General features: G+C 51.6%; 2 protein-coding genes across 2 annotated transcripts; both read right to left on the minus strand.

The window, feature by feature from the left end:
- Positions 1-14,619: 14,619 nt before the first annotated feature.
- HOXB1 (homeobox B1) lies at positions 14,620-16,026 on the minus strand (the record flags this gene model as incomplete). The annotated part of the gene is made up of 2 exons (XM_084863620.1): positions 15,411-16,026; positions 14,620-14,948 (listed from the first exon to the last, which is right to left on the minus strand). The coding sequence occupies exons 1-2, from the start codon at positions 15,985-15,987 to the stop codon at positions 14,620-14,622; spliced, it is 906 nt and encodes a 301-aa protein (XP_084719746.1). The 5' UTR covers positions 15,988-16,026.
- Positions 16,027-24,593: 8,567 nt separating this feature from the next.
- HOXB2 (homeobox B2) lies at positions 24,594-26,974 on the minus strand. The gene is made up of 2 exons (XM_084863645.1): positions 26,465-26,974; positions 24,594-25,675 (listed from the first exon to the last, which is right to left on the minus strand). Exons 1-2 carry the CDS (start codon positions 26,847-26,849, stop codon positions 25,008-25,010), a joined length of 1,053 nt encoding a protein of 350 aa, XP_084719771.1. The 5' UTR covers positions 26,850-26,974; the 3' UTR covers positions 24,594-25,007.
- Positions 26,975-27,456: the final 482 nt, after the last annotated feature.

Genomic DNA, 27,456 nt, shown 5'->3' on the forward strand with positions numbered 1-27,456 from the left:
AGAAGAGGAAGAGGGAGGAAGAGAGAGAAGCTTAAGCATGCAACCTCTTTTTTCTCTTCTTCCCACTTTTATAGCCCTCTCCTTAAAACCCAATCTCTTTTTCTTCTTTAAGCTGGTGACCTCACTGTAAGTTTTTAGTAAATTCATTTTTAGTGTTTTCTCTCCTTCCAGTTATGCTTATATTAAGAGAATTTGCAGATATAGCAACCTGGAATTGGTCTCTTTTTGGTTGTACATTTCAGATGTTCGATTCCTCAAAATACTCTTCATCTACTTATTCTACCTTTTGTTTTTAATATATTTTATTGATTTTTTTTTTTTTAAACAGAAAGGGAGAGGAATAGAGAGTTAGAAACATTGATGAGAGAGAAACATCCATCAGCTGCCTCCTGCACACCCGCTACTGGGGATTTGCCAGAAAACAAGGTACATGCCCTTGACCGGAATCAACATGCCCTTGACCGGAATCGAACCTGGGACCCCTCAGTCCGCAGGCCAGCACTTTATCCACTGAGCCAAACCAGTCGGAGCTCTTTCTACCTTTTGATGGGCTTGTCTTAGATCTCCCGTCAGGACGCTCTCTGCAAGCATGTCTTGTGTGGAGCACTCTTGGTTCCTCTAATATTGTCTCCAATTAATTACAATTCCTTTGTTCTCCATTTCTTTAGCTAACAAGCAAGGCTGATGATGGGAGGGATGAAAGTGAGAGTGGAAGAGACTCATAAGCCTTCACTTTACCTAAAGAAATGTAATACCCCCACACATTCTCACTACTATTTAATAATTTTCACTGATTCTCAGCAAAAAGCTGATATTCCCTTGGGGGGTAGGGGACTGAGTGGCTATGTGCAGAGTAAGTGCAATGTGGCATGCTTGGGGACCCTTAGCTTGTAAAGCATTACCAAGACCCATTATTTCAGCATGCTGGCTCCAGCACGTGAAAAAAGGACTGGTAAGATGCCTGGCTCCTGCCTTCCCTAAACTCTCATTTGTTTGACACTTCTCACCGGTACAAGCTCAGGTAAAGCGATACTGATGTTGGACGAGGGCTAGGATCTCTAAATATGTTGAAAATGTTATCTGTTCTTTCTCAAATATGGCTCTCCCATTCGGGGTATTTGCTCAATGATAGCCTTTTACCTTGGCAGCCGCTGCGTCTCGGTGCCTCGCAATCCAGAACCGATAAGGACAGGCGAGCTTCTCCTTCCATTGCCTGTTCGGAGCACCTGGGGGGTTGGGCTCCGTGGCCTCACAGCCAGTGCTCGCCCACCTCCCCCTCGCTGCGCATGCCTTGCTCACCTAGAGAGCAGAAGGTGAGGGAAAGAAGAAAATAAATAAACTTTCTCTGAGGAACTCACACCCGCACTCTCTCTAGTGATCTCCTTATCTGCAGACTTGGCAAATTCTTTACATCTGATCAAGAAAGGGATTTTTTTTTATGTTTCTGCATGTTCTCGATGTACTGCCTGCTGCTGGGAGATGATGAGATGCCTTATCAGGAGGCCTTCAGAGCTTTCCAGATGGGTTGCAAAGTCTGTGTGTTTTTAAGTAAACAGCAAGCCAGGCCCAGAATGTGGCTTCCTTGGGCTAAAGCAACATTTGCATGAAACAGAAGAGTAGATGCCAGACCCGGGTGATCTACTGCCCCTCTTCTGGCTCCGTGTCCCTCCTCTTTCCTCTTCCTGTCTCCTATCATGTTAATGATACTGTCAGGCCCACACTCTGGGTCTCCAGGAACCAGCTGAGTTATGGAATGGGAAGCTGCTCCTGGCCTCCAGGTTTCTGCCTTCCATCTGCCTTGTGCCTGGCTCTGCAGACCAGTGCTGGGAGGCTCACAGGTGGAAGAGATCGGAGATTTGGACTTTGATCTGCTTGCTCCTCAGAGTCCTTAAGCTTTGACCTATACATCGTCCATGACCAAGATCTTCAACAAAGTGATGGGAAGAATATGGAGGGAAGCTGATCCATAATATGGAGGGAAGCTGATCCATAATATGGAGGAAGCAGACACCTGAACTATGTAGAAAGCTTTTACTTTTTATCTATCCCTGTTTTATGACTCCCAGTACCTCCGTATACCCATCAGAAGAAGTTGGAAATATGTGTCCTCAGTGAGAACCCTTCCCCAATTCACTTTAACACCCTCCTTCCTGTTTCCCCAGGCTTGCTGTAATATACCAAACCTGAACCCTTCAACTTCAAGCTCAGTCGTGTTCAAAGTGTTTACATCTTTCCAAACTTGGAGAATATCGAGATGCCCAAAGCAAAACCTTCATCATGACCAAAACATGGACCATTAGAGATTTTCACAGAACCTGCAAGTCAACCAATATCCAAATTAGTCTCTATTTTCAGGAAATAACAACCTTCAAGGATTGCACAGAGAGGGATATTCCTTAGTTGAACCTGGTTATCTTAAATATTTGGGTAATCTGCTTGATTTTCTCTTCTCCGAAAGGAAAAAGACAGTGACCTAAGACCCTGAACAATGACTGGTGGTCCGATGGCGAGGGTGGAATTGGGGGTAGGATGAGGTGGGAGAGAGAGGCCATCATCTAAAATGCATTGCATATTTCAAACATGTGGCCTTATATATAAAGTCTTGAGGGCCAGAGGCAGAAAAAGGAAATGATATGTTGTTTTTCAGATATGTGATCTTGGATGCATCAGTTATTTTCTCTGAGCCTCGGGCTCCTCATCTAAGGAGTAATGATCATACTAACCTCCCAGAGATATGATGAAAAGTATGAACTAATAGCAAAGTGCTATATACGTGTCAACAACAACCACAGTGGTAACAGAAATGAGGACAGCTGGAAGATCAGGGGAAAGCCCTGTATAAAGAAGCAGTTAGCCGAAACCAGTTTAGCTCAGTAGATAGTGTTGGCCTGCGGTCTGGGGGGTCCCGGGTTCGATTCCCATCAGGGCATGTACCTTGGTCACAGGCACATCCCCAGTAGGAGGTGTGCAAGAGGCAGCTGATCGATGATTCTCTCTCATCGACGTTTCTAACTCTCTATCCCTCGCTCTTCCTCTCTGTAAAATATCAATAAAAAATATATATTAAGCCGAAACCGGTTTGGCTCAATGGATAGAGTCTGAAAGGTCCCAGGTTCGATTCCGGTCAAGGGCATGTACCTTGGTTGCGGGCATATCCCCAGTAGGGGGTGTGCAAGAGGCAGCTGATCGATGTCTCTCTCATCGATGTTTCTAACTCTCTATCTCTCTCCCTTCCTCACTGTACAAAATCAATAAAATGTATATATATATATATATATATATATATATATATATATATATATATATATTAAGAAGCAGTTACCTGGATAGCAATGATAGGGAGCAGAACCAGAGTAGCTGCCTAAGCCAAGATCATCTGTACTTCCTTCCCTTGAGATAACAGGCCTCTCCTTCTCACCTGTCCACATTGTTTCGCTACTCCAACGCCCCTTTCGCTTCTCACAGATTACACACACTGCTCAGCAAATGTTTGCTCCCCACCAATAACTGCCAGTCTGGTAGCTCTCTCCCTGAGCTCGGAGATTTGCGTGGCTTGTGGTATCAGTGACTGATGCAACACTAAAGGTCGAATGAATGATGGACACAATTTGCAAGAGAAAGAGGATTCCTTTCCTTATCACCAAACACTAGTCCCCCCTCTGTTCTTCCCTGCCCCAGCTCTCCTGCCTGTATCAACAGAAATACAGTGCTCACATCAAGGTCACTTCCACTCTACTTTGAACTGATCCAATTACACTTTGTTTTCCTGTTTAGTAGACACTTAACATTATGGAAAATATTAACTAAGGAAGGAATACAGAATGAGGAAAGATCTGGAAATCGGGTCTTAAGAAACAAATTGAGGAATCTGAATGTGTATTACTCTAGAGAAGGGCCACGTAGGACAATTGTCTTCAAATATCTGGAGGAGTATTTTCCGTCATTTAGAGAAGTCCAACATTGGAAGACTCTTCCTAATAGTGACCCCCTATTGCTAGAGGTGTCTGAGCCCAGGATGTTGAGGTAAAGATTGGGTGAGGGTAGAAAAGACAAGGTCTTTACATGCTTTCCATCTCCAAGCTTTTAATCATTACGTTGCTTTGATTTGCTTCACCCTCATCCTCTAAGTCCCTCCCAGGTGGGCACTAAGTGAGGCTGAGAAGAGCAAGAAATTCCCAGTAATAGTCAGCTTCAGCACTGATATGTCTAGGGAAATTCACTTACCTGAAGGAGAAATAAAATGCTTTGGGGCTATTTTCAGGGGTTGCATGGGGAAAGGAAGAAAGGAACAGAATAGAGTTCAGCAATGCAGATTCCTCAGCTCTATGAGTGAAGAAGCAGCTAGATGATCATCAAAATATCCAAAGGCAACGTGGATCTGAAAGCTGGATTGGTATCTCATTGCTGGGCAGGCATTTCTTTCCACATCTGCCAAAGATCAGGAGAAAAACACCTCTCCCTGTTGCTGGAAGCAGAGTAACTTACTCCTCCTCTCCCTTAACAAAATTCCTGTAAGCTTGCAGAGTCATGTGTGCATGGGGGCTGGGGGGAGAAGGGGGTCAGAGAGAGTCCTCTCTCTTCAGGTACACCTAGTATAGAAAGATCTACTATTCAGACCTGTGTCTGAATGTCAACAATCTGTGAGCTTTTCTCTCTTCTCTCCTAATCAACGTTTTCAGAACCCACTGAAGGGTGGACCCTGCGGCTCAGGAAGCCACTCCCAGTTCAAGGCTGAAGCAGGAAAGGGCTGAGTGAGACCCTCTGTGGCTTCAGGAAAACTGTCTGCGTCTTGGTCCCTGACTCAGTGGAGGGGGAAGGATGGAAGAGTGCTCCTCCAGGCTTTCCCTGACCCAGGAGAAGAATCTGAACTATGTCTCAGCAACAGAGCAAATGTTTACACTTGTCAGCGAAAATAAAATTGAAAACTAAACTTAAAATATCTGTGGGGGTTGTGGGGTTGTGGGGGCTGTGGGGGAGGGGGACGGAGAGGGACTCAGGTCCTTTCTTGTTTTCTAAGGGAGGAGTCTGACATACTAAGCGCCTGGCCAATGCAGAAGACATAAGAGCAAGAGGTTTATGTACTGATTCAATTCACTTCAGTCCTAGAATCCTCCTTCCCCACCCCCCACAGAGATGTGTGTATAAGAGAGCTGGAAGAAGACAGAGGAAAAGTAAAGCAAAATTTGCTTTGAGCCCTAGCTGGTTTGGCTTACTGGATAGCGCATCAGCCTACAGACTGAAGGGTCCCAGGTTAGATTCTGGTCAAGGGCACATACCTGTGTTGCAGGCTCTATCCCCAGTAGGGAGCTTGCAGGAAGTGGCGGATAGATGATTCTCTCTCATTGCTGATGTTTCTGTATCTCTCTCCCTCTCCCTTCCTCTCTGAAATCAATAAAAATATATATATTTTTTTAATTTTTGCTTTGAATATTTTCCAGTCTTCTCTATCCCTTTCACTTAGAAAGAAAAAAGAGACAAAAAAAAAAAGGACTTATATATATATTGCTGATAAACTCTCTTCTTATTCAAAAGAGGAATTTTTAAAAACAGATTTCTTTTTCTAGCAAAATAGAGTTTTTCAGAAAGGGAGGATTTGGGAAGAGACTCAAACTATCTTTGGTAGATTTATTTAATGCCCATTTGAAAGCTTAATGTCTTTCAAAATTAGGTGAGGATGTAAAGAACCCAAAGTTGGGATTGGTATTAGACATGAATTGGATGATTTTTTTAAAAAATGTTTTATCTGTCCCCTTGCTCTTCATTATTAAATTCTAAGGGTAAATACAAGCTCTTTTTCTTTTCCCTACTCAAGGTATAACTGTTCAGGTAAAGCACACCAAACTCTGAATCCAAGCACCCAAATGAAAACCAGGAACTTCAGCTTTTCAGATCTTTGGTATTCTGTGAGGAAAATGTAGATTCGTTATGTTTGGAATTCTTTGTTTAGTTTGCTTTGTCTTAATTTTTGCTTTCCTTGTGAGCGCTTAGCCACATACCATGGAACATGGAGAGCTGATCCATTTCTCAGCTCCTTTCCTTTTCATCCTGGAAATTCTATAGAAATAGTTAGATTGGAGGATGTTTAGCAAAAGACCCTCTTACTTGCTATGTCTACGTGGAGGACTCTTCTATTTCCCACTCACGCTGCTCGGAAGTGTTGTTTTGCACTACTTACAGTTGGAGGAAACTCAGAAGAGTGGAAGAGGAAGAGAAACTTTCTACGCAGGTCACCTGGCTTGCTTTATGGCGCTGGAGCAGCCCCGTCTGCAAAGCTGTGTTTCGGTCGGGGGTCACAGGTGACAGCTTGTTTTCAGAGAGGTCTGTAATTGTTGTCCGGGAGACCAGCGCGTCTCCGGGAATGTGTCAAGGTGTGGATGTCAATGGGTTTGAAATGTTTGCACTGTAGGTGAGAGCCTACAGGCCCGCTGACCCTTTCAAAGGCATCGCTGCGATTCCCCTTTGCCATGCACCCAAAGTACTGAATTTGAATTGCTGAATGGAGACCCATGCTGGGTTCGGGACTTGCCCCACTCCATCCCTTCATCCTCCTGTCTTTGGCTTCCTGTCTTCCTGACATCGGCTTCCTGTCTTCCTCGGACTCTTTCTAGCTTCAGCTCCCTGGGCAGAGGGTCTCTCCTGCTGAGCCCCAAAGGTGGGAATGAAACACTGAGTTCCAGAAAATGACTGAGTCTGAATAGGACAGACATTGGAGGAACTGGAAGAGGGGATGGGAGGAGGAGGAAATTCGGGACTGGAAAAGAGTGGGACATAGCTCTCTGCAAGCTGCCAGCTTGTGTTTCCTTACCTACGCCTCAAAGGTGTTTTTTCCCCCAAACAGCTGATTGTCCAGATTTCACCTGTTCAGACTCCCCATCCAGAAAGAACAACCATGCCTAGAAGAGGCAGCGGGCTGAACAAAAATGGGGAATCAAAGAACTCTGGCCAAAATGGTTAGAGCCATGCCCAGCACCCTCCAACCTTTGCTCCCCTTCAGGTTGCTGCTGAAGAATTCCCTCCCCCAACTTTGCTCTTTGGGTGGGGCGATCTAGAACTTTACCCCCAGGATGAAGTGTAGGGAAGGCTAGAAAGGTAACTTCCCCTTTCCTTACCAGTCTCCCTTTCCTCTTCCTGCTTTAAGTTAGGTTTCTGTTTCTGGGATCAGGATCCATGTGTGCAGATCCATGGCAGTAGGAATAAGCACCAGGATGTCATCAATTCCCAGCTATTTCCACTGAAGGCCAGACTGAGTGATCTTCATCGGGGCTCTAAAATTTTCAAGAAGTGGCCACCTTCCTTGCCTTGAGTTCCATTAGCATTGAAGGTAATGATTCTTGCCAAAACCGGTTTGGCTCAGTGGATAGAGCATCAGCCTGCGGACTCAAGGGTCCCAGGTTCAATTCCGGTCAAGGACATGTACCTTGGTTGCGGGCACATCCCCAGTAGGGGGTGTGCAGGAGGCAGTTGGTCGATGATTCTCTCTCATCGATGTTTCTAACTATCTCTCTCCCTTCCTCTTTGTAAAAAATTAATAAAATTTAAAAAAAAAGAAAGAATAATGCTTCTTCCTGTCCCCCTGTAGACCCAAACAAATCCATGCACTGCACTACCTTGCGTGAATTCACTTTATTGGCCCTAGAAGGGGAAGACATCCCAAACTTTTTTTTAAGATGAAAGGAAACTTTGGCTCATTTGCATATAAAGGACACTTGACTCTGCGGGGGTCAGCTGGAGGGTGGGGAGACGTGTCTGTGACAGGAGCACGTCGCCTGGATCTCCCTGCAGGAGGATGGCTTCTCTGTCCCTTTTCTGCCGGCCTTTCTACCAAGCTAAAGCTCCAGCTGGGCCTTCAGATCCTTTACATGCCCCAAGTAGAGTCTTTTCTGGAGTTTACACTTGTTAAAGGAAGCCCAAACAAAGCAAACAAACACAAACTGGGCAGCCCTGGGGGCGCACTCGCCCTGCAGCTGTCCCTGCCTGGGACAGAGCTTTTAACAAAGGGAAGGTGGGAGGAAACGAAAATGCCTCCCGAACCCCCTCCCATCTCTAACCCTACCTCCATCAGCTTTATAGTAATATCAATACATGGCCTATGGCAATACTCCTGGACTAATGGAATATCTGAGGCCCTCATCATTTCAGAGCACCCTCCGGGGGATGTCTGGACAGGAGAATTTTGTCCCAACATTCGTTTTTCCAACAAGTATTTACTAAGCATCTACTATGTGGCAGGCATTGGAAATTAAGCAATGAACAAAACAGACAAAAATCTCAGCCTTCATGGACCTTCCATTCTAGAAGGTTAGGAGGCGAGAGACTGTTTTCATACCTGGCTGCTGGAAACACGGGTGTCACTTCTTTACTGTATTAACTCTTTTGGTGTCTTTGGAAAGAGTCCAAACTCATAAGTTTACCAACATAATCTCTAATACTAATAACATGCAGATGGATACACGCCCTTCACAGGCTTGGGTCATTCCCCAACTCAGCAATGCCATGTTAGCCGATCTCCATGCACCCCTTCCCCACAAAGACAATTCTTTTCTGAATCTTCTCTCCGCTGGAGGCTAGGCTGCTGGTCTAGCAAGAGTGGAGAGACCAGGGCATGACCCCATGACCAAGACCCTTCCCCCCGCCCCACTGGCCTCAGCAATCCTCCGGACAGACTGCTAACCAGGGTTAGGGGGTGGGAGCCAGCAGGCCATTGCAGGGCTGAACTCTCCATGAACCAGGAAAGGAAGGGGGTGGGGGAGGCCCAGCAGAGCCAGCAGGAACAGGCTGAGGAGGAAGCAAAGCTTCTAGGCAAACCTCTCTGGCTGAATAAATATTGAGCCGCCTCATCTCCAAGGTGGGGGTTGAAATGGGGCTGTCAGGCCAGAGGAAACTGAAGGGAGCTTCAGGCCTCAGAGGAGCGGAGGGTCCATGTGTTGTAGGACTCCCTCCCACCCTGTAGGCAGAAGGAACTGCAGGATTCAGAATTATCTGGACCCAGGCCAGTGAGCTCGAGAGCTTGAAGGAAATGGACTGGAGGTGGGTGGGAGTTAGGGTGCGCCTGAATTTAATTAGCTCTAACTAGGCCAGTAGCCTATATGCAACAGGATGCTTCCCCCCACCTGCACCTCCATCCTAGAGCTAGTTTAACATTCCTTCTTACCTATGTCTTCTTCTATCCGCAGAGGAAAGAATGAGTCAAGCTGCAGCGGCACAATTCAACTTGTATTAAAAACTGGGAAAGCAGGGCCCAGAGAGGATACACAGAGGCCCTTGGCAGAGAGCATTCTGGGAGCCTCCTATAAAGTTCTTTCTTCTCTGGAATCTCTGATCCATTTATTTTATTTTATTTTATTTTATTTTATTTTAGTATATTTTATTGATTTTTTTACAGAGAAGAGGGAGAGGGATAGAGAGTTAGAAACATCGATCAGCTGCCTCCTGCACACTCCCAACTGGGGATGTGCCCACAACCAAGATACATGCCCTTAACTGGAATCGAACCTAGGACCCTTCAGTCCGCAAGCCAACACTCTGTCCACTGAGTCAGGGCTGATCCATTTACTTTTTGATGAAGCGAACAATAGTGGACAAGGACCAAGAGGTCTGTCTATCTTTGAGCTGAAATCTACAGCTGCTTGAGCCACTCTGTTCTTCCAGGAATGGACATTAAGTATTTTGCATCTCCAACCCCTGTCTTGCCCAAGACTCGCTCTGATTATATAAAGCCAAAGCTGAAGCATCTGTGGTTGACTCATGCAAAGAAGTCATGCAAGGAAGTACTCAGAGCCAGGACTAAACCATCAGAAAAAAATCTGGCACAACTGCAGGGGGTGCCAGTCTCATGCCCTACATGAGCATGTGCTCCCAGAGTTATGCAATGAGGCCGTCCTGCCAAGGGCATGTCTCATTATGACGCACTCCTTGCTGAAAACCAGTCTTCTGTGGGGCCACCTGGAACCCTTTCATTCATAATTTATTCCCTGGCAGCAAGGTTCATGGTTATGACACCAGGTGGGCCTGTGGGTGCAGCGCAGGAGGACCAAGGCTGAAGGATACCTGCTTTCATCAAGCCAAAAACAACTCAGCAGGAAAAAGTAGGAGGAAAATGGCTTGTGTGAATATATGAAACAGAAAATTGCTATCGAACACTGCCAGACAGCATTCTGAGTGTTTCTGATACATCTCATTTATTCTTCAATGTCCTTCATTTGACATCTGAAGAAATGGGAGCACAGGGAAATTGTATAACTGGTGTCAGCTCGCCCAACTCATAAGAGGGGGGCCACGTTGATAACAAAGTTATTCTTCGGAACCCGTGCCCTCCACCACTCTAAATCAGGTCCTCAACGTGTCTGCCCTCAAGAGTTCTTATCCATCCTCTCCATGGGGAAGGGAGGGAAAGAGTGGGGGGCTCAGGATGACTCTCCTCTTCCTTAAGTGAGGCTGAGACCTGAAGGAAAGGAAGGGGTCTCGACCCAATAGAGATGTTCTCAGCTGCTGAGAAGGAACCCCTTTTACCTATCCTTAGCCTTCTAACCTGTCTCTAGTTCCATACTCCTAACTTGGGGTCCAACAAGAGGTGAGAGTGTGTGCACATCTCAAAAGGATCAAGAAGTCCCCTGGAGCCCTAGCCTGTTTGGCTCAGTGGATAGAGCGTAGGCCTGTGGACTGAAAGGTCCCAGGTTCGATTCCAGTCAAGGGCACATGCGTTGCTTGTGGGCTTGATCCCCAGTGGGGGGTATGTAGAAGGCAGCCAATCAATGATTCCCTCTCATCATTGATGTTTCTATTTCTCTCTCCCTCTCCCTTGCTCTCTGAAATCAATAAAAATATGTTTTGTTTTGTGGGTTTTTTTTTTTAAAGAAGTGCTCTGGAATAAAGGACTGTAGAAAAGGGAGAGGACATGTCCCTTTGAGTAATAATTATAATTACTATTATTCTTATGATAGCTCACATGTATTTATTAGGGACTGCTCCAAGCATTTTACACATATTAAGTTATTTAGTCCCGGCATCAACTTTATGAAATATGTACTATTATCATCTTCACCGGGAATCAGGCAACCTGCTCAAGGGCTCCAAGCTTGAGAGGCAGTGCTGGAAGGATCTGAACCCAAGTGTCCTGGCCATCTCCCCACCTCCTCGGCCATGACCCAGAGGTGCCCCCAGCCTTCCCGTCTGCACCCTCCTCCACTCCCCAGCCCACCAAATCCCTTCCAGCAGCCCAGTGGTATTGGTGCAAAGAACGTTCATAACAAAGAAACCCACATTAAAAGTAAGGAGAACCTCAGGGGTTTCCATTCTCTTTTTCTTGTCTCTTGTCCAGAAGATCAAAGGACCTCGCATTGGGAGAACAAACGCTACAGAAAAAGGCAAACGAAAGAGGAAAAGTTCACACTTGCGGCTGAGAAACAGATGGTGCAGAGGGCTGGGTGGAGGGAGGCCTGACCGTCCCCCCACCCCCAGAGGAGGGGCCAGGAGATGCTCCTCAGAAACCCTGTCAAGGTTCCTGAAGAATCAAGAAGAAAAAAAATCCTTCAAGATTTCTACTTTCAAAACAGTAATTTTTTTTTTTTTAATTCTATGATAGAAAATGAAGGTGGAAGAGTGGAGGGAGACATTCCAATGTTGACAGAAATGCCTTGTCAGATGCCCTGGTCAGTATGACTCCCTTCACCCTGTCCAGGGCTGTGAAAACCCCCCAGTCTGACAGGCAGGGAGGAGTCTCTGACTGGAACGTTTAACAAAGACCATCAACTTAACCCAACGGCAGCAAATGTGTTTTTGTTTATTTGTCTGGCCGTTTTCTCCTTTGTCCTTTATGCTGGGGAAATACAGTGATCTCTTCTTTCTCCAAATAAACGCCTCCTGTGTCAACCCGTCTGGGGCCTTACATTCAAAGTGGGGTTTTAGGAGAGAGCAAAGTGGGGTGGGGGCGGTAGCGTTGCCTCTAAGGAGGTAGGCAGCTCATATCTATTGGGGATTATTTCGAGTCTGTGCCTCTGTTAACGGAGAATTGATTCGCACCCTCACCCTTCCCTGGGGGAACCTGGTGGTTCCTTGTGCTACGACCCAACATCCCTTTCCTCCTGTCCCTTCCACCATGTCACCCTCCCCCAGGACCAGCCTGAGGCCCAGACCCACCATCCTTGGGGGCCTGCTCTAACCACTGCTCCTCCCTGCCTTCCTGCCCACTGATCCAAAGTTGTAGGATCCACAATTACGCCAACCAGAAGGCTCTACTGGCTTACCCTGACCGGCTCCACTCAGGGGGAGTTTTGTTTCCACAGACCCTTGCTCTGTCCCCTTCGTCAAGGTGACCCCCGTGGGGCAGCCAGTCTTGATGGCAATTTCCATTAAATACAGAAAAGCAGTTAATGGGTTTTTTTATTTTGAAGACGGAGGACGAGACAGGAGCCTCTGGGAAAGCCAGACTTCCTCTCGCCGCACGCTTCTCTTCCTCTGCAGCTGGGCTGTGCCATTCCCGCCAACGGTGCCTCTCCCATAATGGCACCGATTTCATTAGGAAGCAAATAGACATGCTCTTAGTCCTCTTAGCGGTTAGCTCTCCTCGCTGCCTCTCTTCCTTTGAATAGTCAAAAATTAAATAGATGGGGTGGGTAAGTGCCCCCACACACACACCCTTGGCTCCACTGCCGCCCCCACCAGCTGTCCTGGCTCGGGGGCATGCGGGCTCCCTGGGTAACCGGATTCAATAAAGCGGGGCTCTGGCGCCTGGAGCCCGAGGCCCGGGTCACCTCAATGGCACGGAGGGGCCAGTGAGCCAGGAGGTTTGTTGACCATCTCGGAGCTTCCTGAGCCCCGGCCTCCCCTCCCCCCGCCCCCCAGCAGACCAAGGGTTTGTTGGTGGGACCGCCCGGGAGACAATGGCTGTCCCCGCGGGGGCTCTGCCGGCTTGTTTGGAAAGCCCAAAGGCGCTGGGAGGTAAAAAGGTCAGCTCCGGATCCGGACCTGTCCCAGCCTCCTCCTCCGCCCACCTCCAGGCCCTGGTCCTCCAACCTGCCCCCTCTGGGCCACCTTCCCCTTCTCCCTCACCCCCTCGCCCTAGTTGAGGCCGCCTTCTTCCTGTGGCCCGGCACCCAAGACCCCCAGCGTTCACCCTCAACCCCGGGGGGAGGGCACTGAGCTGGGCGGTTGGCACTTCGGAGGTGGGCCCGCTGTGGCTGGGGGTCCCAGCCTCTCTGACTTCCCAGGTCTGGCGGATGTCCTGGCTGGGTGGGAGAGCTGGGTTGGGGGGTGACCCATCCTCTGACACTCTCTCTAGGCCAGGCCTGCCTTGGGGGGAAGGGAGGAGGGAGAAGAGTGGGGGAGGGGGGAATTGCCTTTGCCTCCCCCCACACATCCTCCTCTTTTTATACCCTTTTCTGTTTTCTCCAAAGAACTCTCCTTCCCTGCCTTCCTCTCAGGACTTTCTCCCAGCTCTTTCCTCCCCGTGCCTTTCCCTCCCTCTCTGTCTGCTTCTTCCGGGGACCCGGGACTGACATCTGTCAGAACCTGGCGCTCAGGCTCTGCTTTAGACCCACCCCGATCTTCCCACCCAGCCGGCCGTGGCCAACCCCGCCTTCCCCGCTCCTCGGGGTTCTGGGAGCAGAAAGCCCTCTCCATCCCCAGGTGGAGGGGCAGAAGCAGCCAGGAAGAAGGGGAGACACGGACTTTATTGCAATGAGGTAGTCGGAGGTACAGAGAGAGCCCAGCTTGCGTGGGGCTCAGGTTTCCAGAAATGCGGGTGGCGCCTCCACTGTCTCCGGGGTTCAGAGAGATGCGTGCAGCTGCCAGGAGCTGTCCCTGCACCTGGGCCTCTCTGGTCCCCCCCCCCCCCCCCCCCGAGAGTGGGGGGCAGAGGTGGAGATGGGGATGAGGGTCCTGGGTTTCCAGAAGGCAATAAATAGGGGAGGAGCTAGTGGGGCGTGCCTGCGCCTTCCTGGTGGAGCCTCGCTGGGGGCAGGCCTCGCCCAACATTCCATCAGTCTCCGCGGAACCGAGTCCCAAACACTTTGGTGGCTCAGAGATGAGATCGCTGGGCAGAGGAGTCCGCTCTCAGAAACAACCTCTGGAGGCTGCATTAGTGCAATACAAATGTGGGGGGGGGGGGGCGGGTAACAGGGTTAGATGGGAGGGGGTGCTTTTTGGTCTGTCACAAGGCAGCTGGTGCTATTGTCAGGGCTGTGGCGATTGGAGAGAGGAAGCATTGGTGATAGGCCCGCACCCAAACACGTCCCACGCGAGACACTCCTAGGCCGTCTCTCTGTCCCAGGCCTAGAAGGGGGGTGGGGGGGTGCCTAGGACAGGGGTGAGTGCAAGAGGGCAGTCCTCGCAGCTCAAAGGCACTGAACTGAGCAAACGCAAGTGGTGAGGGCCAGCAGAGCTCAGGGGCTCCCGCTGGCTCCCACCCACCTGGACGGGTCCCCAGGTCTCCCACGCCTCTGGTTGCCTGGGGTCTCCAGCCATCAGCATCCCACCCGGCCCCGGAGGAAAGTGTTTTCCTGCTGCCCGCTAAGGCAGCTCCAAACTGGGTGAGACTCTCCCATCAGCAAAGCCCAGGCCCCGGGTGAGGGATGGCGGAGGCTGGACGGCGGCGCCGGGGGCCCCGTCGGGTGGGGGTTTGGTTCAGGAGGTGACGGAGCTGGGCGAGGCCTCGGGGGAGGTGCCGGCGGACTGGTCGGAGGCGTCCCCCGCGGCCTCCCTGGAGCAGCCCGGGGGCGCCGGGGGCAGGCGGCCCCCCTCCCGCTCGCGCTTCTTCTGCTTCATGCGCCGGTTCTGGAACCAGATCTTGACCTGCGTCTCGTTGAGCTCCAGGGTGGCGGCGATCTCCACGCGGCGGGCGCGGCTCAGGTACTTGTTGAAGTGGAACTCCTTCTCCAGCTCGGTGAGCTGCCGCGTGCTGAAGTTGGTCCGGAGGCCGCCGGCCGCGCCCAGGCCTGGCTCCGCCGCCTTGGCTGGGGGCGGGGCGGAGAATGGCAGGCCCGTTATCTCACCTCTCTCCTCGCCCCCTCCTCCTGGGCCCTCTGCACCCCCCACCCCCACCGTTCTGTCGAACTTCTGCTCTCCAAGTTCTCTGGCATCAAAAGGCACACCCCACCCTCAAGGTGTTCCCCAAATCTAGAGCAACCTGCCCCACACTCCCATCCCCCACCCACACCCCACCCCACCCCGGCCCATTAGGCGCGCCAGGTCCAGGGCTGTGCTAGGCACACGGGTGGGGCTGAGGATGGAGACTTCCCTGAAGGGTAGACCCGCACTCACTCAGTGGGGCCCCCACCAGGCCTCAGACCGGCGGGGGGCTCTTACTGCTTCTCTCAGAGCGTCTCAGAGCCCGGAGCCCAGCCTGGGCCCAGGGCACCCCGGTGCAGGAGCCGCTTTGGGGCCCCGGAGGGGGGGTAGCCACGCCTGAGCCCTACCTGTCTTGGGCGGGTTCCTCTTCACCTTCATCCAGTCGAACGTCCGGGCGGTGGGGGCGCTGGGCTCTGACGTGCAGGGCGACTCCTTGTCCTCGGAGAGGAGGTCAGCATAGGCCGGGGCGAAGGCCCCTCTCTGGTCCGGCCCGTACGGGGGCTGCGGCGGAGGGTACGGCCCGGGGCCCGCGCCGCCGGCCCCATAGCCGTCGGGCAAGCCCCCTAGCTGGGCCCCATAGATCGAAGGATGGAAATAGCCTCCGTCTCCTTCTGCGTGGCCCAGAGGGTAATACTGGGAAGGCCCGTAGCCCGGGCTGCAAGTGGCCGGGGGGTACCCCGAAGCCGCGGAGCTGGGGAAGGGCACCCCCAGGGCCGGAGGCGGCTGCTGGACGGGATAGCCTGGGTTCTGCTGCAGCTCGGGGCTGGGCAGCCCCCCGCCATAGCGGGTCTCGCCTGCGTAGCTGTCAACCTCGGGAGCCGCGCTGGGGGGGAAGGCGGTAGGGGCGCTGTGGGCGCTGTAGGCACTGGGTGCCGGGTTACAGAGTGGGTACTCTAAGAAGGAGTTCATCCTATTATAGTCCATGCGTGGCGGCCGCAGGAGGGTCGGCCCGTTCGGGGGAGACACCCTCTTGCCCTACAACCTTTCGGCAGTATGTCACGGCGCGGAGGCCTGCGTCCATGGCCCGGCAGGCTCTCCTGGGCCGGCGCTCCCCCAGGAAGGGGGCAGAGGGTGGGGGTGGAGGGGCGCATGTGATCTCTCCCAGGCCAATGGGCGCGGTGGGCCAGAGTTTGGCAGCCCCGGCGCCCATCCATCACCCCCCAATCATTAGCATGACAAAGACACTTCAATCACCCGCAGCCCATCCATCTGAGAGCGACGTGGAAGCGTCAAAAACATCTTTCTTCAAAGACTTTTGGAAAGAAGGGACCAGAGGGAGAGGGGGGGAAAGTTGGAGGAATATTGAAGACTTTGCTCCCCTCCCAACCCCCAAGACCGTCAATAGGCTCCTGGGTTATTAGATTTGGGCAAATTCAACCCAGCTGCCCCTCACTCTTCCCACCCCCCCAAAGAGGCCTTCCCCCCAAGGGAGGTAAGGAATCCAGCCTCCTTGCGTGGCCCAGGGCTCCCATCCCAGCTTCTTTCTCCCAGTTTGTCCAGGGGTGGTGGGCTGGGAGCGCCGGGGGAGGTATGTTATCTCGGGCCAAATGTGTGGCTGTGAGACTGTGAAGGAAAAGGGTGCAAAAACACCTCGGGGTGTGAGGCGGGTCTAGAATCTAGATGTTGAATTCATTATAGGAAGGGTGGGAAGCTGGCATTTCAGGGAGAGAAACAGGGCAGCAATGCAGATGGAGAATGAGAAATGCCCCCATTTCTCTCTCCATCTCTCCTCCTAAATGCTCTCTCCTCATTCCCACATCCATTTTTCTCCCTCAGCCTCTCTTTATATTCCCTCTGTCTCAATCCATCTCTCCGTTCGTCCATCTCTCTCCATATTTATATTTGCTCCCTACCGATCCATCAACTCATCTCTCAAGATGTATTTATCCTCTCTCTAGCCATCCATAGCTGTAGCTGGCTCGCTTGCTCAAACTCAGATAACTCCCTGGATCCCTCCAGAGAGTCATAATGAGCTCCGAGCTGGGTGATGTTTACAGGTGAAGAGGAGGGAAATTTTATTCTTTTTTTTTCTGAAGCATTGAAAACTAGTGTGCATCCTGAATTATTTAGTTCCCTCCTACCCCTGTCCCCTTCACCACCCTCCATTTCCCTTCCCCACCTCCCCAAAGAATCCCAAGCCTCAAATCCATAAGCTCTGTACCAAATACATCTTCAAGATTACTCAAATTTTCAATGAATTTTCTAGACTAGCTCAAGGGAGTTTGCTCAGAGAATGGGAGAGCCGGGGTGGAGGTCCGGAGGCTCAGGAGGGGATTCTCACCCCTTTCTGCTCTGGTTTGACTGTTGGGTCAGGAATGGGGGGGGGGGGGACAGGAAGTGCCTCCTTCACTCTCCTCAGACTGGGCTGGGCCTGGCAGAGAAGCTCTTAGGTAGAGCCCATTGATTCTCCTCCTCCAGACTCTGAGGACAAGAGCGTGGTGCAATCCAACACCCACGCTCATTTGTAACCTGTCAGGGTGTCTGCCTGGCTGGAGGCCGGGGCTGGTGCTAGGGCAAGTCCAGGAGGGCAAGAGTTCAGCCAGGGATCTTTGTAAACAACCGAGCTCAGGGAAGGAAGAGAAGCAGGTGGGACAGGTCCGGAGAGAGACCGCCAAACTACTCAGGTTTCCAGCCCGCAAAAAGGGCAGGGGGCGTGCTCCTCACCCTGCAGCAAACCCCAACGTTATCTCTCAGTCTCTGTGTCTCTCCATGTTTCTGTTTCCCATTCTCCGTCATTTTGCCTTTCCTCTCCAGCTTTCTATGTTGATCCCCAGAGTCACACCGCCTTTCTCTTCTCTTAATAACTGTGCCTTGCTTAGCCCCCAACCAAGAAAGACCTTAAAGCATTTCACAGGACCCTGCCTCTTTCCTCCTCGCGTGTTACTTCGGACCCCTGCTTGGGACCAGGGCAAGTTGGGGGAGGAGGACAGCTGGTTGCTCCTTTAAGAGAGATACAATAGGGGAGGGTGAGATAATGTTCACTGCCAAAGGGAGGAGGGCAGACAAAGGAAAGGAGCACTGAGATGGGGGGGGGGGGGGGCGCCTGCAGAGAGATTAGAGAGAAAAGGGTGTTGAGGTGAGGGTAAGCATATTTCTTTCTATTTCCCGGAAACTTTTTTGGTTTGTAGATGTTCCCAGGTTTTTCCTCTGACTTTAAGATGTTCTCCACAGTGGCCTTAGAGGAAGAAGGGTATAGGAAACTAGGGTTTCTCTTTTAACCCCAAATCTGAGCTAGGCCTATATTGGAGTTAGGCCTAAATCTGAACTAGGCCTGGCTGCCCTGCCTCTGAGAGACCTGAACCTTCTCTTTCCACCTTTCCCTCAACCCAGAGAGAACCTACGAGCCTCATTCCTTGCCCTCTTAATGATGGGAACAATCTGAGGTCCTAAGGAGGAAGGAGATTCCAAATGAGTTTAATAAAACAGCAGAAATCTGTACGGGAGCTAGGGAAATGCAGTCTCTGGGATAACAGCTGAAGTCACCAGCAGTCCATTATTAATGACAAAAAGAAAAGGGGGTGGGGCAAAAGGGCCTCAAGTCATACTGTCAGTGAATGCTTTACCCTCAGCTCTTCAAAGTCACCATCATCTCCACTTTATCCCTGACTCTTGCTTCCCTCTCTTGCTTAGCAGAAAGATTTAAGACTTTTCCCAAAGTTCCTGCTGGCTCTCCCAGCTCCAGCAGAAAGAACTGGGAGAAAAATCAACTTGGCTCCCTAGGTTCCCAAGTCTCTTCCTCCTAGAAAGAGGATTCACCATCTGACCTGAGGAGAAAGTCTGTGGAGCCTGGACTCCCTACTAATCCCACAGCTGAGTGCAAAACAAAACAAACAAGGACAAGGAATCCACATCTGGGGTAACCTATGGGCTATAGGGTTTTCTGGTTGGCCAAATGAATTCACCAGAGAAGGTATAATGGTCCCAACACCCAAGTGAAATGAAGTTGATTTCCTCATTTATATCATCTACTTAGATATGACATGTAGGAGAGCAAGGAGAACACAGGAATGCTTAGAAAATTATGTTTGAGAGGTGCTAGTCCTTAGCACATGAGCATGCAGACATGGACACAATTCTAATCAGAAGTTTACACTTGATTCTGGCCTTTTCTGTGGAGGAAGTTGTTTTAGCTGGGGATTGGCAGGAGCAATTTGTACAGTTCTTTCCTTAGGTATTTTAGTGTCTCTCTCTGCCTGCTCTCCTCAGCCCGGATCTTGAAGGCCAAGCCCAAGATCAAAGCTTGGAACTTAAAGAATTAAAAAGATATTCAAGGTTATAACTTTTTCTCTATCATTATTTCTCCTGTTTGTGGGCAGGATGGTTTTAAACTCAGTGGTATTTGTTTTAATGCAAGCTAATTACATTGTCACACATCCGGTTAAGAACCAGAGACTATAAGTGGTGCATTTTGTAATTCAAACATTACCAGTTTGGGGGCCAGAATACTTGGGTTCAAATTCTTGCTTGACCAGTTCTAAACATTATGACCCTGGACAAGTTTCCTGGTTTCTGAGTCTCAGCCTCAGAGAAGAAGAATGGGTTCAATAGTACTTATTTCACTGCATTGTTAGTAACATTAAAGTAAATAAGAAAATATAAACCATAGAGAACTCTATACAGGTATGTATTAACATTACATGCACATTCTGAAATAGTATGAGTCAGTCTTCTGTTTTTTAATAAAACTAGCATATTAAAATATGGAAATATGTGATAGGAAAATAGCACGTGTGCTGTATTTTCATGTAACATATCATCATATATTATACAATATGAACTTTATCATATGCAAATTTCACTGAGAATTGCGATAGTTGGCTCTATTTAGACAGGATTTTTTTTTTCTTCTAAGCTGAAGAGTATTCTGATAATTGAAACCGAATGTTATATAATCTAAAAGAACCCAAATCATTAAAATGCAGAAGAAAGGTTTGAAGTTGGATATTAACGAGACCTTCCTGATCTCACAAATATTTGGGAAAAGTTTTCTAAGGAGGACATTGTCTCTCTTCCTGGAGGGATTCATCAGAAACTGTCCTCCTGGGAGGTTAGACCTCACTTCTAGAATCTAGATAGATCAGCAGGATGTCAACTTTCATCTGGGTCCAAATGTGAGTCAGAGAGTTGGGATCGTTCTAAAAGGAAAGATTCTAGTGACAGGAAGAAGAACTGACATAATTTCCTACTGGTTTGCGGTGGTTGTGGCCAAAATACCCACTTTGGAAACCTCCCCCAGTTCTGATCAAGCTGAATTTGTATCTGAATGACTGTCCAGGCTGTGATCTTTTCTGTGGTGGTCAGAGAAGGTTTTAGGAGGATTCTTTCACTGTTGACTCTTCCTTAGAGGAGGAAGCAGTCAGAAGAACAGAGCTGAGCGGGAGAGGTCATTGGGGGGTTGGGGCCTTGCCAATACTGGAGCAAAGGCTTCTAGGCGGGAAGGAGTGTGTGCATTTCCTGGGAAGAACTCTCCAGCCACAGGGCTCAGTCAGTTTAAGGCCCTGCAGCGCGAATGTCCTTGGCTGTTTGTAGAGGAGAGAGGAGGCAAGTGAGGCTGGAGTGGCTGAGCAGGCTGAGGGAGAAAGAGGTGAGATTACAGAGGAAATAGATGAGGGTGGGAGCAGGTAAAGAGGATGAGGACACGGGGCCCTACTTTCAGCAAACTGAGGAAAGGTATTTGACTAGAGCCCATTTCAAGAAGCTGCACGAGGGGCCCCTGAGTGCTTGTCAGAGACTTGGGGGTCAGGGGGGTGGACAGTTCCGCAGGGCTATTTAGGGAGGTCCAGAATTTGTACCAATGCTCTGGTGCTCCAGCAAGCAGATAAAATCTGAGGAGGGGGCCTTTTGAGTCCACCATGTCAAAGAAGAAGCGTGATGCCTGCCTCTTGTTGCATAAAACATCCTACTCTTTTTCAAACAAGGAAAAGCATAACCAAATGCTGGGAAGGGGGCAGTGGGGAAAGCCACCGGAAAACATGGCTAGGATACTTCTTAATATTCATACTTATTGACTGCCTGGCATCTGGCACACAGCACTGCATCCAATTACATGCCTGTTGAAAAGAGTTCTCTCCTTACACATTTAAATAATGACTATGGGCACAACTTTGGTGTAAAGATACAAATTAAAATTTGTTAAAATGGCTCTCCTGGATACTTGGGAGGTGGGCAATTGTCAGCACCTCCATTTAAAAGCACACGGCACCAGCTACAAGAAATATTGAATGTATTGTTTGTGAAGACTAATGAATATACTTTTGGCACATCATGTGCAGGACATTAGAGGCATTTAGTTCTTCCATTAGTTTACAGATAGAGAAACTGAGGTCTAGAAGGGACTTGTCCAGGCGTAAGTTACATTTTTTTTAAATGACTCAGGGTTATCATGATTGCAAATAAATTCCTCAGTCTAATGGCCCTTGGCTTTCACTACAATATTAATGAGCCATTCTTCTTAAAAGAATGACTCATCAAAAGCAGGGCAGACTGACAAGCAGCTTTTGGGATGGCACTGAAATATTCCCATTCCAACCACACTCAATGTATGTCCAGTTTGTGCTGTAAGACCACTCACATTGGGTCCTGGCCTAACCAGGACGAGGTGAGTACAGCCACTTGGCACTGCCCCAGTCCTTCACCCTGCCATCACTGGGGAGTCCACTGCCTTATCTGGGAACCCCTCCTCTTCCTCCATCTCCATAGCCAACCAGGAAACTCAGACTCCAGAGGATGACCCCAGAGATGAGACAAGAAAAAGAGCGAAGTTGGAACCCAGGTGTCTTGAGTCCCAATTCTTTGTGAATCCCAAATTGCCAGGCATTCCTTTGAATTGTAATTTGGGTGGGGAGATTGAAAGCAGAAGTCATTTCCTTCTGAAAATGCATTGCCTCTTTGTTCCGCTGTGGTAGCATCAGAAATGGGGAGTTTGTGAGTATAAGGAGAGAGAGAGAGAGATTTGTGTGTTGCCTGTAAAAAGAGTTCCAAATGCTCCCTAATAATCAGCCAAGGGAAATGCTAAAACTCCCAACCTCCTTGGATTGACTGCTTCTCGCCCCCAATGCCTAGAACTAGACTGGTAGATGGAGCCTTTGGCTGGCCCCACACTCACTTGGGCAGAAGAAATCCGGTCTGATGCAGCCTCAGGCAGGCACTGAGATTGGGGGAGGGAGGGAGGACGCAGGGGGGGGCTTGGAAGGCAATAGCCAGGGAAAGTGGGTCAAAAATTCTTAAGCATGGAAGGAAGGCAGGGAGCAAGGTAGCACTGTGATCTAGCTGTACTTCTCAAACTTTAACGTGCCTGTGAGTTACTTGGGGGCCTGCTACATGGAGTTTTTTATTCCCTTTGGGCGGGGCCTAAGATCCTGCATTTCTAAGTAGCTCCGGGTGGTGCTGGTGCCGCTGGGCCGCAGAGCAGCAAGGCTCTGACAGAACCAGAGCCTCAGAGGCCCCTGAGTGCTGCACACCGAGCCCTGGTCCCAAGATGTGAATTCTCTCCAGCAGAGCAGATCCTGCTCTCCTGGCATTGATGAAGGGTGCTCTCTTTCTGACCAAAGGAAGCTGGAAAGTGGCCAATTAGCAAGATCCTTCTGGTATTCTTGATCTTTGGAGCAACCTGTTATAGCTGAAAGAGCATTTTTAATTAGACCAAATTATCCCGTTTGGCTGCTGTGCATAGAAATCAAAGCCCCAGCTGAAACGTCTGCTTCATTTTGCTAGCGTGGAAATGGCTGTGTGCTGTGGCTTTTAAGACGCTAAGCACTGCCTATGGGCATATTTTGTAGGGAAATAAACATATAGCCCAATAAAATATAGAGTGTGGTTTTAATATATTGTACACTCACTTATTTATGAGGGGAATTAACACACAAGCCAATATAAGCTGTGCATTATTACTTTAATATATTGAATTTATTTCATACCTATATATTTTACGAGGAAAAATAAACTAATAAGACACACGATGTTGTTAGAACGCGTCTAATTGTTCTATATTAATTTATTTGTGAAAGAAATGCGTGCCATTTAACATGACATAAGATTATTTAGTGCAGAAGGTGAATTCTATATTAAGACAGTTTAAGGGATTAAATTTCAGCTGAATAAGATGTGTGTACTTCCCACATGGAGGGTCCAGTTAAAAAAAAAATACTATTCAGAGGCCTGTCTCTATGTCATGACCTATGCTGGCTTCTGGCTTCTCCTGACAGTTGGTGCCTGTTGGTGCCCGGGACTCCAAGTCCTCGGCCTGCTGGTCCAGAAGAATGTCTGGGAGGCCCAAGAAATAAGCTGATTTTAGATCCTGGCAGCATCTGCCAGGGAGGCAGCCCTGCGGTGTCTGTTTCTGGGCCTGAGAAATATTAAATAAACCTGAGGAGGATGGATGGCTTCCCAGGGCCCTCTAAATCTCCGCGTCCCCCGGAAGAAAGCAGAAGGCAGATGGGGAAGATCGATCCTGGCTTCCCGCTCACGGGCTTTGCAAGCGGCCAGGCCTGGGAGGTGGGGGATCGGAGATGGGGTGGAGATGGCAAATGAAGTTGTTGGCAGAGACAGGTGGGTCTGCATTTGGAGAAAGCGCTGGGCAGGCTCCACTCCCAGAGCGAAGCATCCCAAGCCCGAGCCGCCCCGGCAGACCGACTGGGGCCTGCAGGGCCCGCGCGCCCTCCCCTCCGCCTCCATCCCCGCGCGGACCCTCCTTCCATCTCGCGTCCTCGGCATCCATTGGGCTCATTTAAAAATAAAATAAAATAAAATAAAGCAAAAGCTGGAAGGAGACTCGCTGGCTCCCTTTCTGCACTGAACGACCCAGAAAGGAGAAAGGGGGTGCGGGGCCGGCCCCCCGGCGGGACCCCGCGCGCCCCAGAGAAGAGTCATGGCGCCTCTGCCCTCGCCTCCCCGCCGCCGGGCCCAGCGCCATTTTGAGCATCTTCCCTGCTTCCCCGTCTCCCTCCCGCGCCCCTCGCTCTCCCTCCCTCCCCGCAGGCCCAGCGCCTGCCGAGCGGCCCGGGCTCCGGGAGTGGTCGCCCGGCGCCCCGCGGACGCTCTCCTGGCCCCGGAGCCACTGCGGGGCGCAGAGCATCGGCGCCGGCCGCGCTCCTGCCTCCGCGGCTCCTTCCCGCCCACGTGAGGCCCTTTATCCTCCGGGGCCCGGGCCCGGGTCTGCTTCCCGAGAAACGCCCGACGCCCACTCCCTCCGCAGGGCCGAGCCCCCAGGCGTCCAGCGCGCCGGGGAAACCGTTAGGAGCGCGGCAGCTTAGAGCCGGGAGGCCCCGGGGACCCCCCGCCCCCGTTTCCATTCCATCCCTGCGGCCTGGGCCCGGGCTCCCACCGCGGGTCCGCGGCCTCCTCTCCCCGCACCCCACCTTCCTAAGCGGGGGGCCTGGACACGGGCGCGAGGTGACCCAGCTTCCAGCGGTGGCCCAGGGGGGGCTGTTTTTGTACCACCCGGACCGGACCGAGCCAGCCCAGGACCAGACCGAGCCCGGGGAGAACCGAGGGCTTGGGGGGAAGGGGCTGCGTCCCAACACAAACACTCGTTTTCGTATAATAAAGACATTTATTTAATCTATGAAAATAATGTACAATAAATACTCTCCCCTCTTCCTATTATTAAAGAGTTTTAATAAATAATCTACGGTCTAAAACTTAAAAAAAAAAAGTGGAAAATAGGCTCCTCTAGTTCTTTTTTAAAGAAAAGTCCCCCATCCCCCCCCCAAGTCCCCCCTACAGTGTGATTATTCCTGAGATTTCGTTGGAAGGAGTCTACCGAACGGAATGTTTCTGTGGTTTCAAAAAGACAACCAAGAAGAGAGAAGAAAGGAAGTGGATGAGACGCTAATTCAATAATACCTGAATTTTAGGAAAATACATCGAGAAGTCTGAACCACTTGGGGGTCGGGGGTCCTGGGAGGCGGGGAGGGGGTGCAGAGAGGCCGGGAGGAGGAGGGGGGTCAGGGGAACTGCAGGTCGATGGCACAGAGGGTGCTGGTGAAGAAGTCCAGGTCCTCCTCGGAGAAGGGAACCGGGCTGTGGAGCGAGCCCTGCGGGCCGGGGGAGAGGCCTCCGGACAGCGGGAGGCAGGAGTCGGCCGCGAAGAAGTTGAGGTCGGGCAGGAACGGCGAGTCCTGCCGCTCCGGGAAGGCCTCCTCGGGCAGCAGCTCCGGGTCCAGCCCGCGGGGCCCGCGCGGGGCGCAGCCGGGGCTCGGCGTCCCCGCGCCGTCCGGGCGGGAGGCCACAGGCGCGAGGGCGCACGGAGCGCCCGGGGCGGCCTCCGACGGGTGCGAGCAGGCTTCCCGCGGGGCGGAGAGGCGGCCGGGGCTGGCCGCGGGCTCCGGGGCGGGCTCGCCGGTGTCCTCCAGGGCGCCCGGGCCGGCCGGCTCCCCGTCGGGCGGCTCCCGGTGCTGCGTCTGCCGCTTGTGCTTCATGCGGCGGTTCTGGAACCACACCTTCACCTGCCGCTCGGTGAGGTCCAGCAGGGCCGCGATCTCCACGCGGCGCGGCCGGCACAGGTACTTGTTGAAGTGGAACTCCTTCTCCAGCTCCAGCAGCTGCGTGTTGGTGTAGGCGGTGCGCAGCCTGCGCGCCCCGCCGCCCGCCGCCTCCGCCAGCCCAGGGCCGTCTGCGGGGAGAGGGACGGAGCGTCAGAGCGGCCCGCACCCTCCTCCTCCTCCCGACCTCAGCTCAGAGCGGCCGCATCCTCCTCCTCCTCCCAGCCTCAGCTCGGCTGCAATAAAAGACTCTCCCATCCGCCGCCAAAGAACGGCAGCAGCTGCGCCCTTTTCCTTCCGCCCACCGGAGCGGCTGGCTCTCCCGGCTCTCCCTCCTCTCCCGTCCCTCTGGCCCGCACAGCCGCCCGGGTCAGGGCAAAGCATTGAGAGAGCCGCCCACGGGCCAGGCCGGGGGTAGAGCCGGCTCCCCTTTGCCCGCCCCCCGCTCCCCGGAACCTCAGAGCCTCTCCCCCAGGTCCTCCGAGGGGACCCCTTCATTCGGACTCCACCCGGGGAGGGCGTGTATAAAGGAAAGATGGTTCCTCGTCTCCTTTCCTCCCTGGCTCCCCGATTCTCCCTGGAGCTGGGGGAAATGGGGCCGAATCTCTTCCTGTCCTCACATTCAGCCCCAACAACAGTCCCCCCTCCTCGCAATGAGGGGCAATCGAATTCCCTTGTAGCAGAGAAAAGGCTCTTCCCCAGCCAGCGCCCAAAATCTGCGGGGGGAAGCGGGGTGGGGGTGGGGGGAGAAATCGGCAGCGGCCGGGCCTGAGCCCAAGCGGTCTGTGCGGCCGCCTCGTCGCTGAAATCCACGGGGCAAGGAGCCCCACCGGGCTCGCCACCTTCCCTTCCTCCCGCATCGCTGTCTCCCCCCGTCTCCCAGCCGCCCTTCACCCACCCCTGCCGCCCCCGCTACTGACCTGTGGGCGAGCCGGCCCCGGAGGCGGGGGCCGAGGCGGCGGCCGGGGGAGACGGGGCCGCGGGCCCGGGCTTCCTGGCGGACTTCTTCTCCCTCATCCAGGGGAACTCGGGGGCCCGGGGGGCGGCGGGGAGCGGCGGCGGCGGCGGCGGCGGAGCGGGCCCATCTCCGGCTGGCTTTTGGCTCCCGGGTCTCTGAAGGGTGGAGGCGCCGAGCTGGAGGCTGGGGAAGGTTTGCTCGCAAGGAGGAGGAGGAGGAATTAATGTCGACTCCTTGATTGATGAAGTTTGAAATGTCTCCAAGACAGCGGGGAAGGAAGTCAGACACTCGGCGAGCGATGGCTGGCTGTTTATAAACCCAATCTCCCTCTCAAATTCAAAATTCATGGCTTTCCGTGGTGGGGGAGGGGGCCTGCTGGGGGGGGCGTCAGGAGGGAGGATCGGAAGGGACCCCCCCTCCTGCCCGCCCCCCAGGTTTATGTGATGGAGCGATTTTGGGAGGGAGGGATTTTGCTGTGTCTCTCTCTCTCTTTTTTTTTTTTTAATTTTGGGCCTTTATAATTGTATATTGCCGATAAATACTAGCGTATGGGGACTCTCTCTATTAAACCCAGGACTCTGGCGAAATTGCAGGGAATTCGTGGTCACGGGACCAGACTCGGCCAATCGCTGGTCTGGGCCTGGTGGAAAACAGAGAGCATTATTTGCTTTAATTGATTCAAAAACTCTAGAGGACCCCCAACCTGGACACCATGAGCCCCCCAGTCCTTCACTCCCTCTCCCCAATGCCTCCCTTTCTTGAGAGAGAGAGAGAGAGAAAGAGAGAGAGAGAGAGAAAACATTTCCCTCATCCCCTTCAGAGAATCAAAGTCCTCCAGAAGCCTGGAAAACAAGAGTATCTAAGGGAGAGATTTTCCTCTTTTCGAAATATTTTCATAGAGATCACTGCTTTCTGTCCATGGCCAGCACACCTTCCCCCACCCCCAAAAGGAAG

This window comes from Pipistrellus hanaki (assembly GCF_964339955.1).
Source record: "Pipistrellus hanaki genome assembly, chromosome: 16".
In the NCBI taxonomy this organism is placed as follows: Eukaryota; Metazoa; Chordata; class Mammalia; order Chiroptera; family Vespertilionidae; genus Pipistrellus; species Pipistrellus hanaki.

Coding starts and splice junctions, on each gene's coding strand:
- HOXB2 (XM_084863645.1), bottom strand. CDS start 26,849: ATGAATTTTGAATTTGAGAGGGAGATTGGGTTTATAAACAGCCAGCCA. Junction 25,676..26,464: donor CGGGGCCGGCTCGCCCACAG/GTCAGTAGCGGG, acceptor CTCTCCCCGCAG/ACGGCCCTGGGCTGGCGGAG.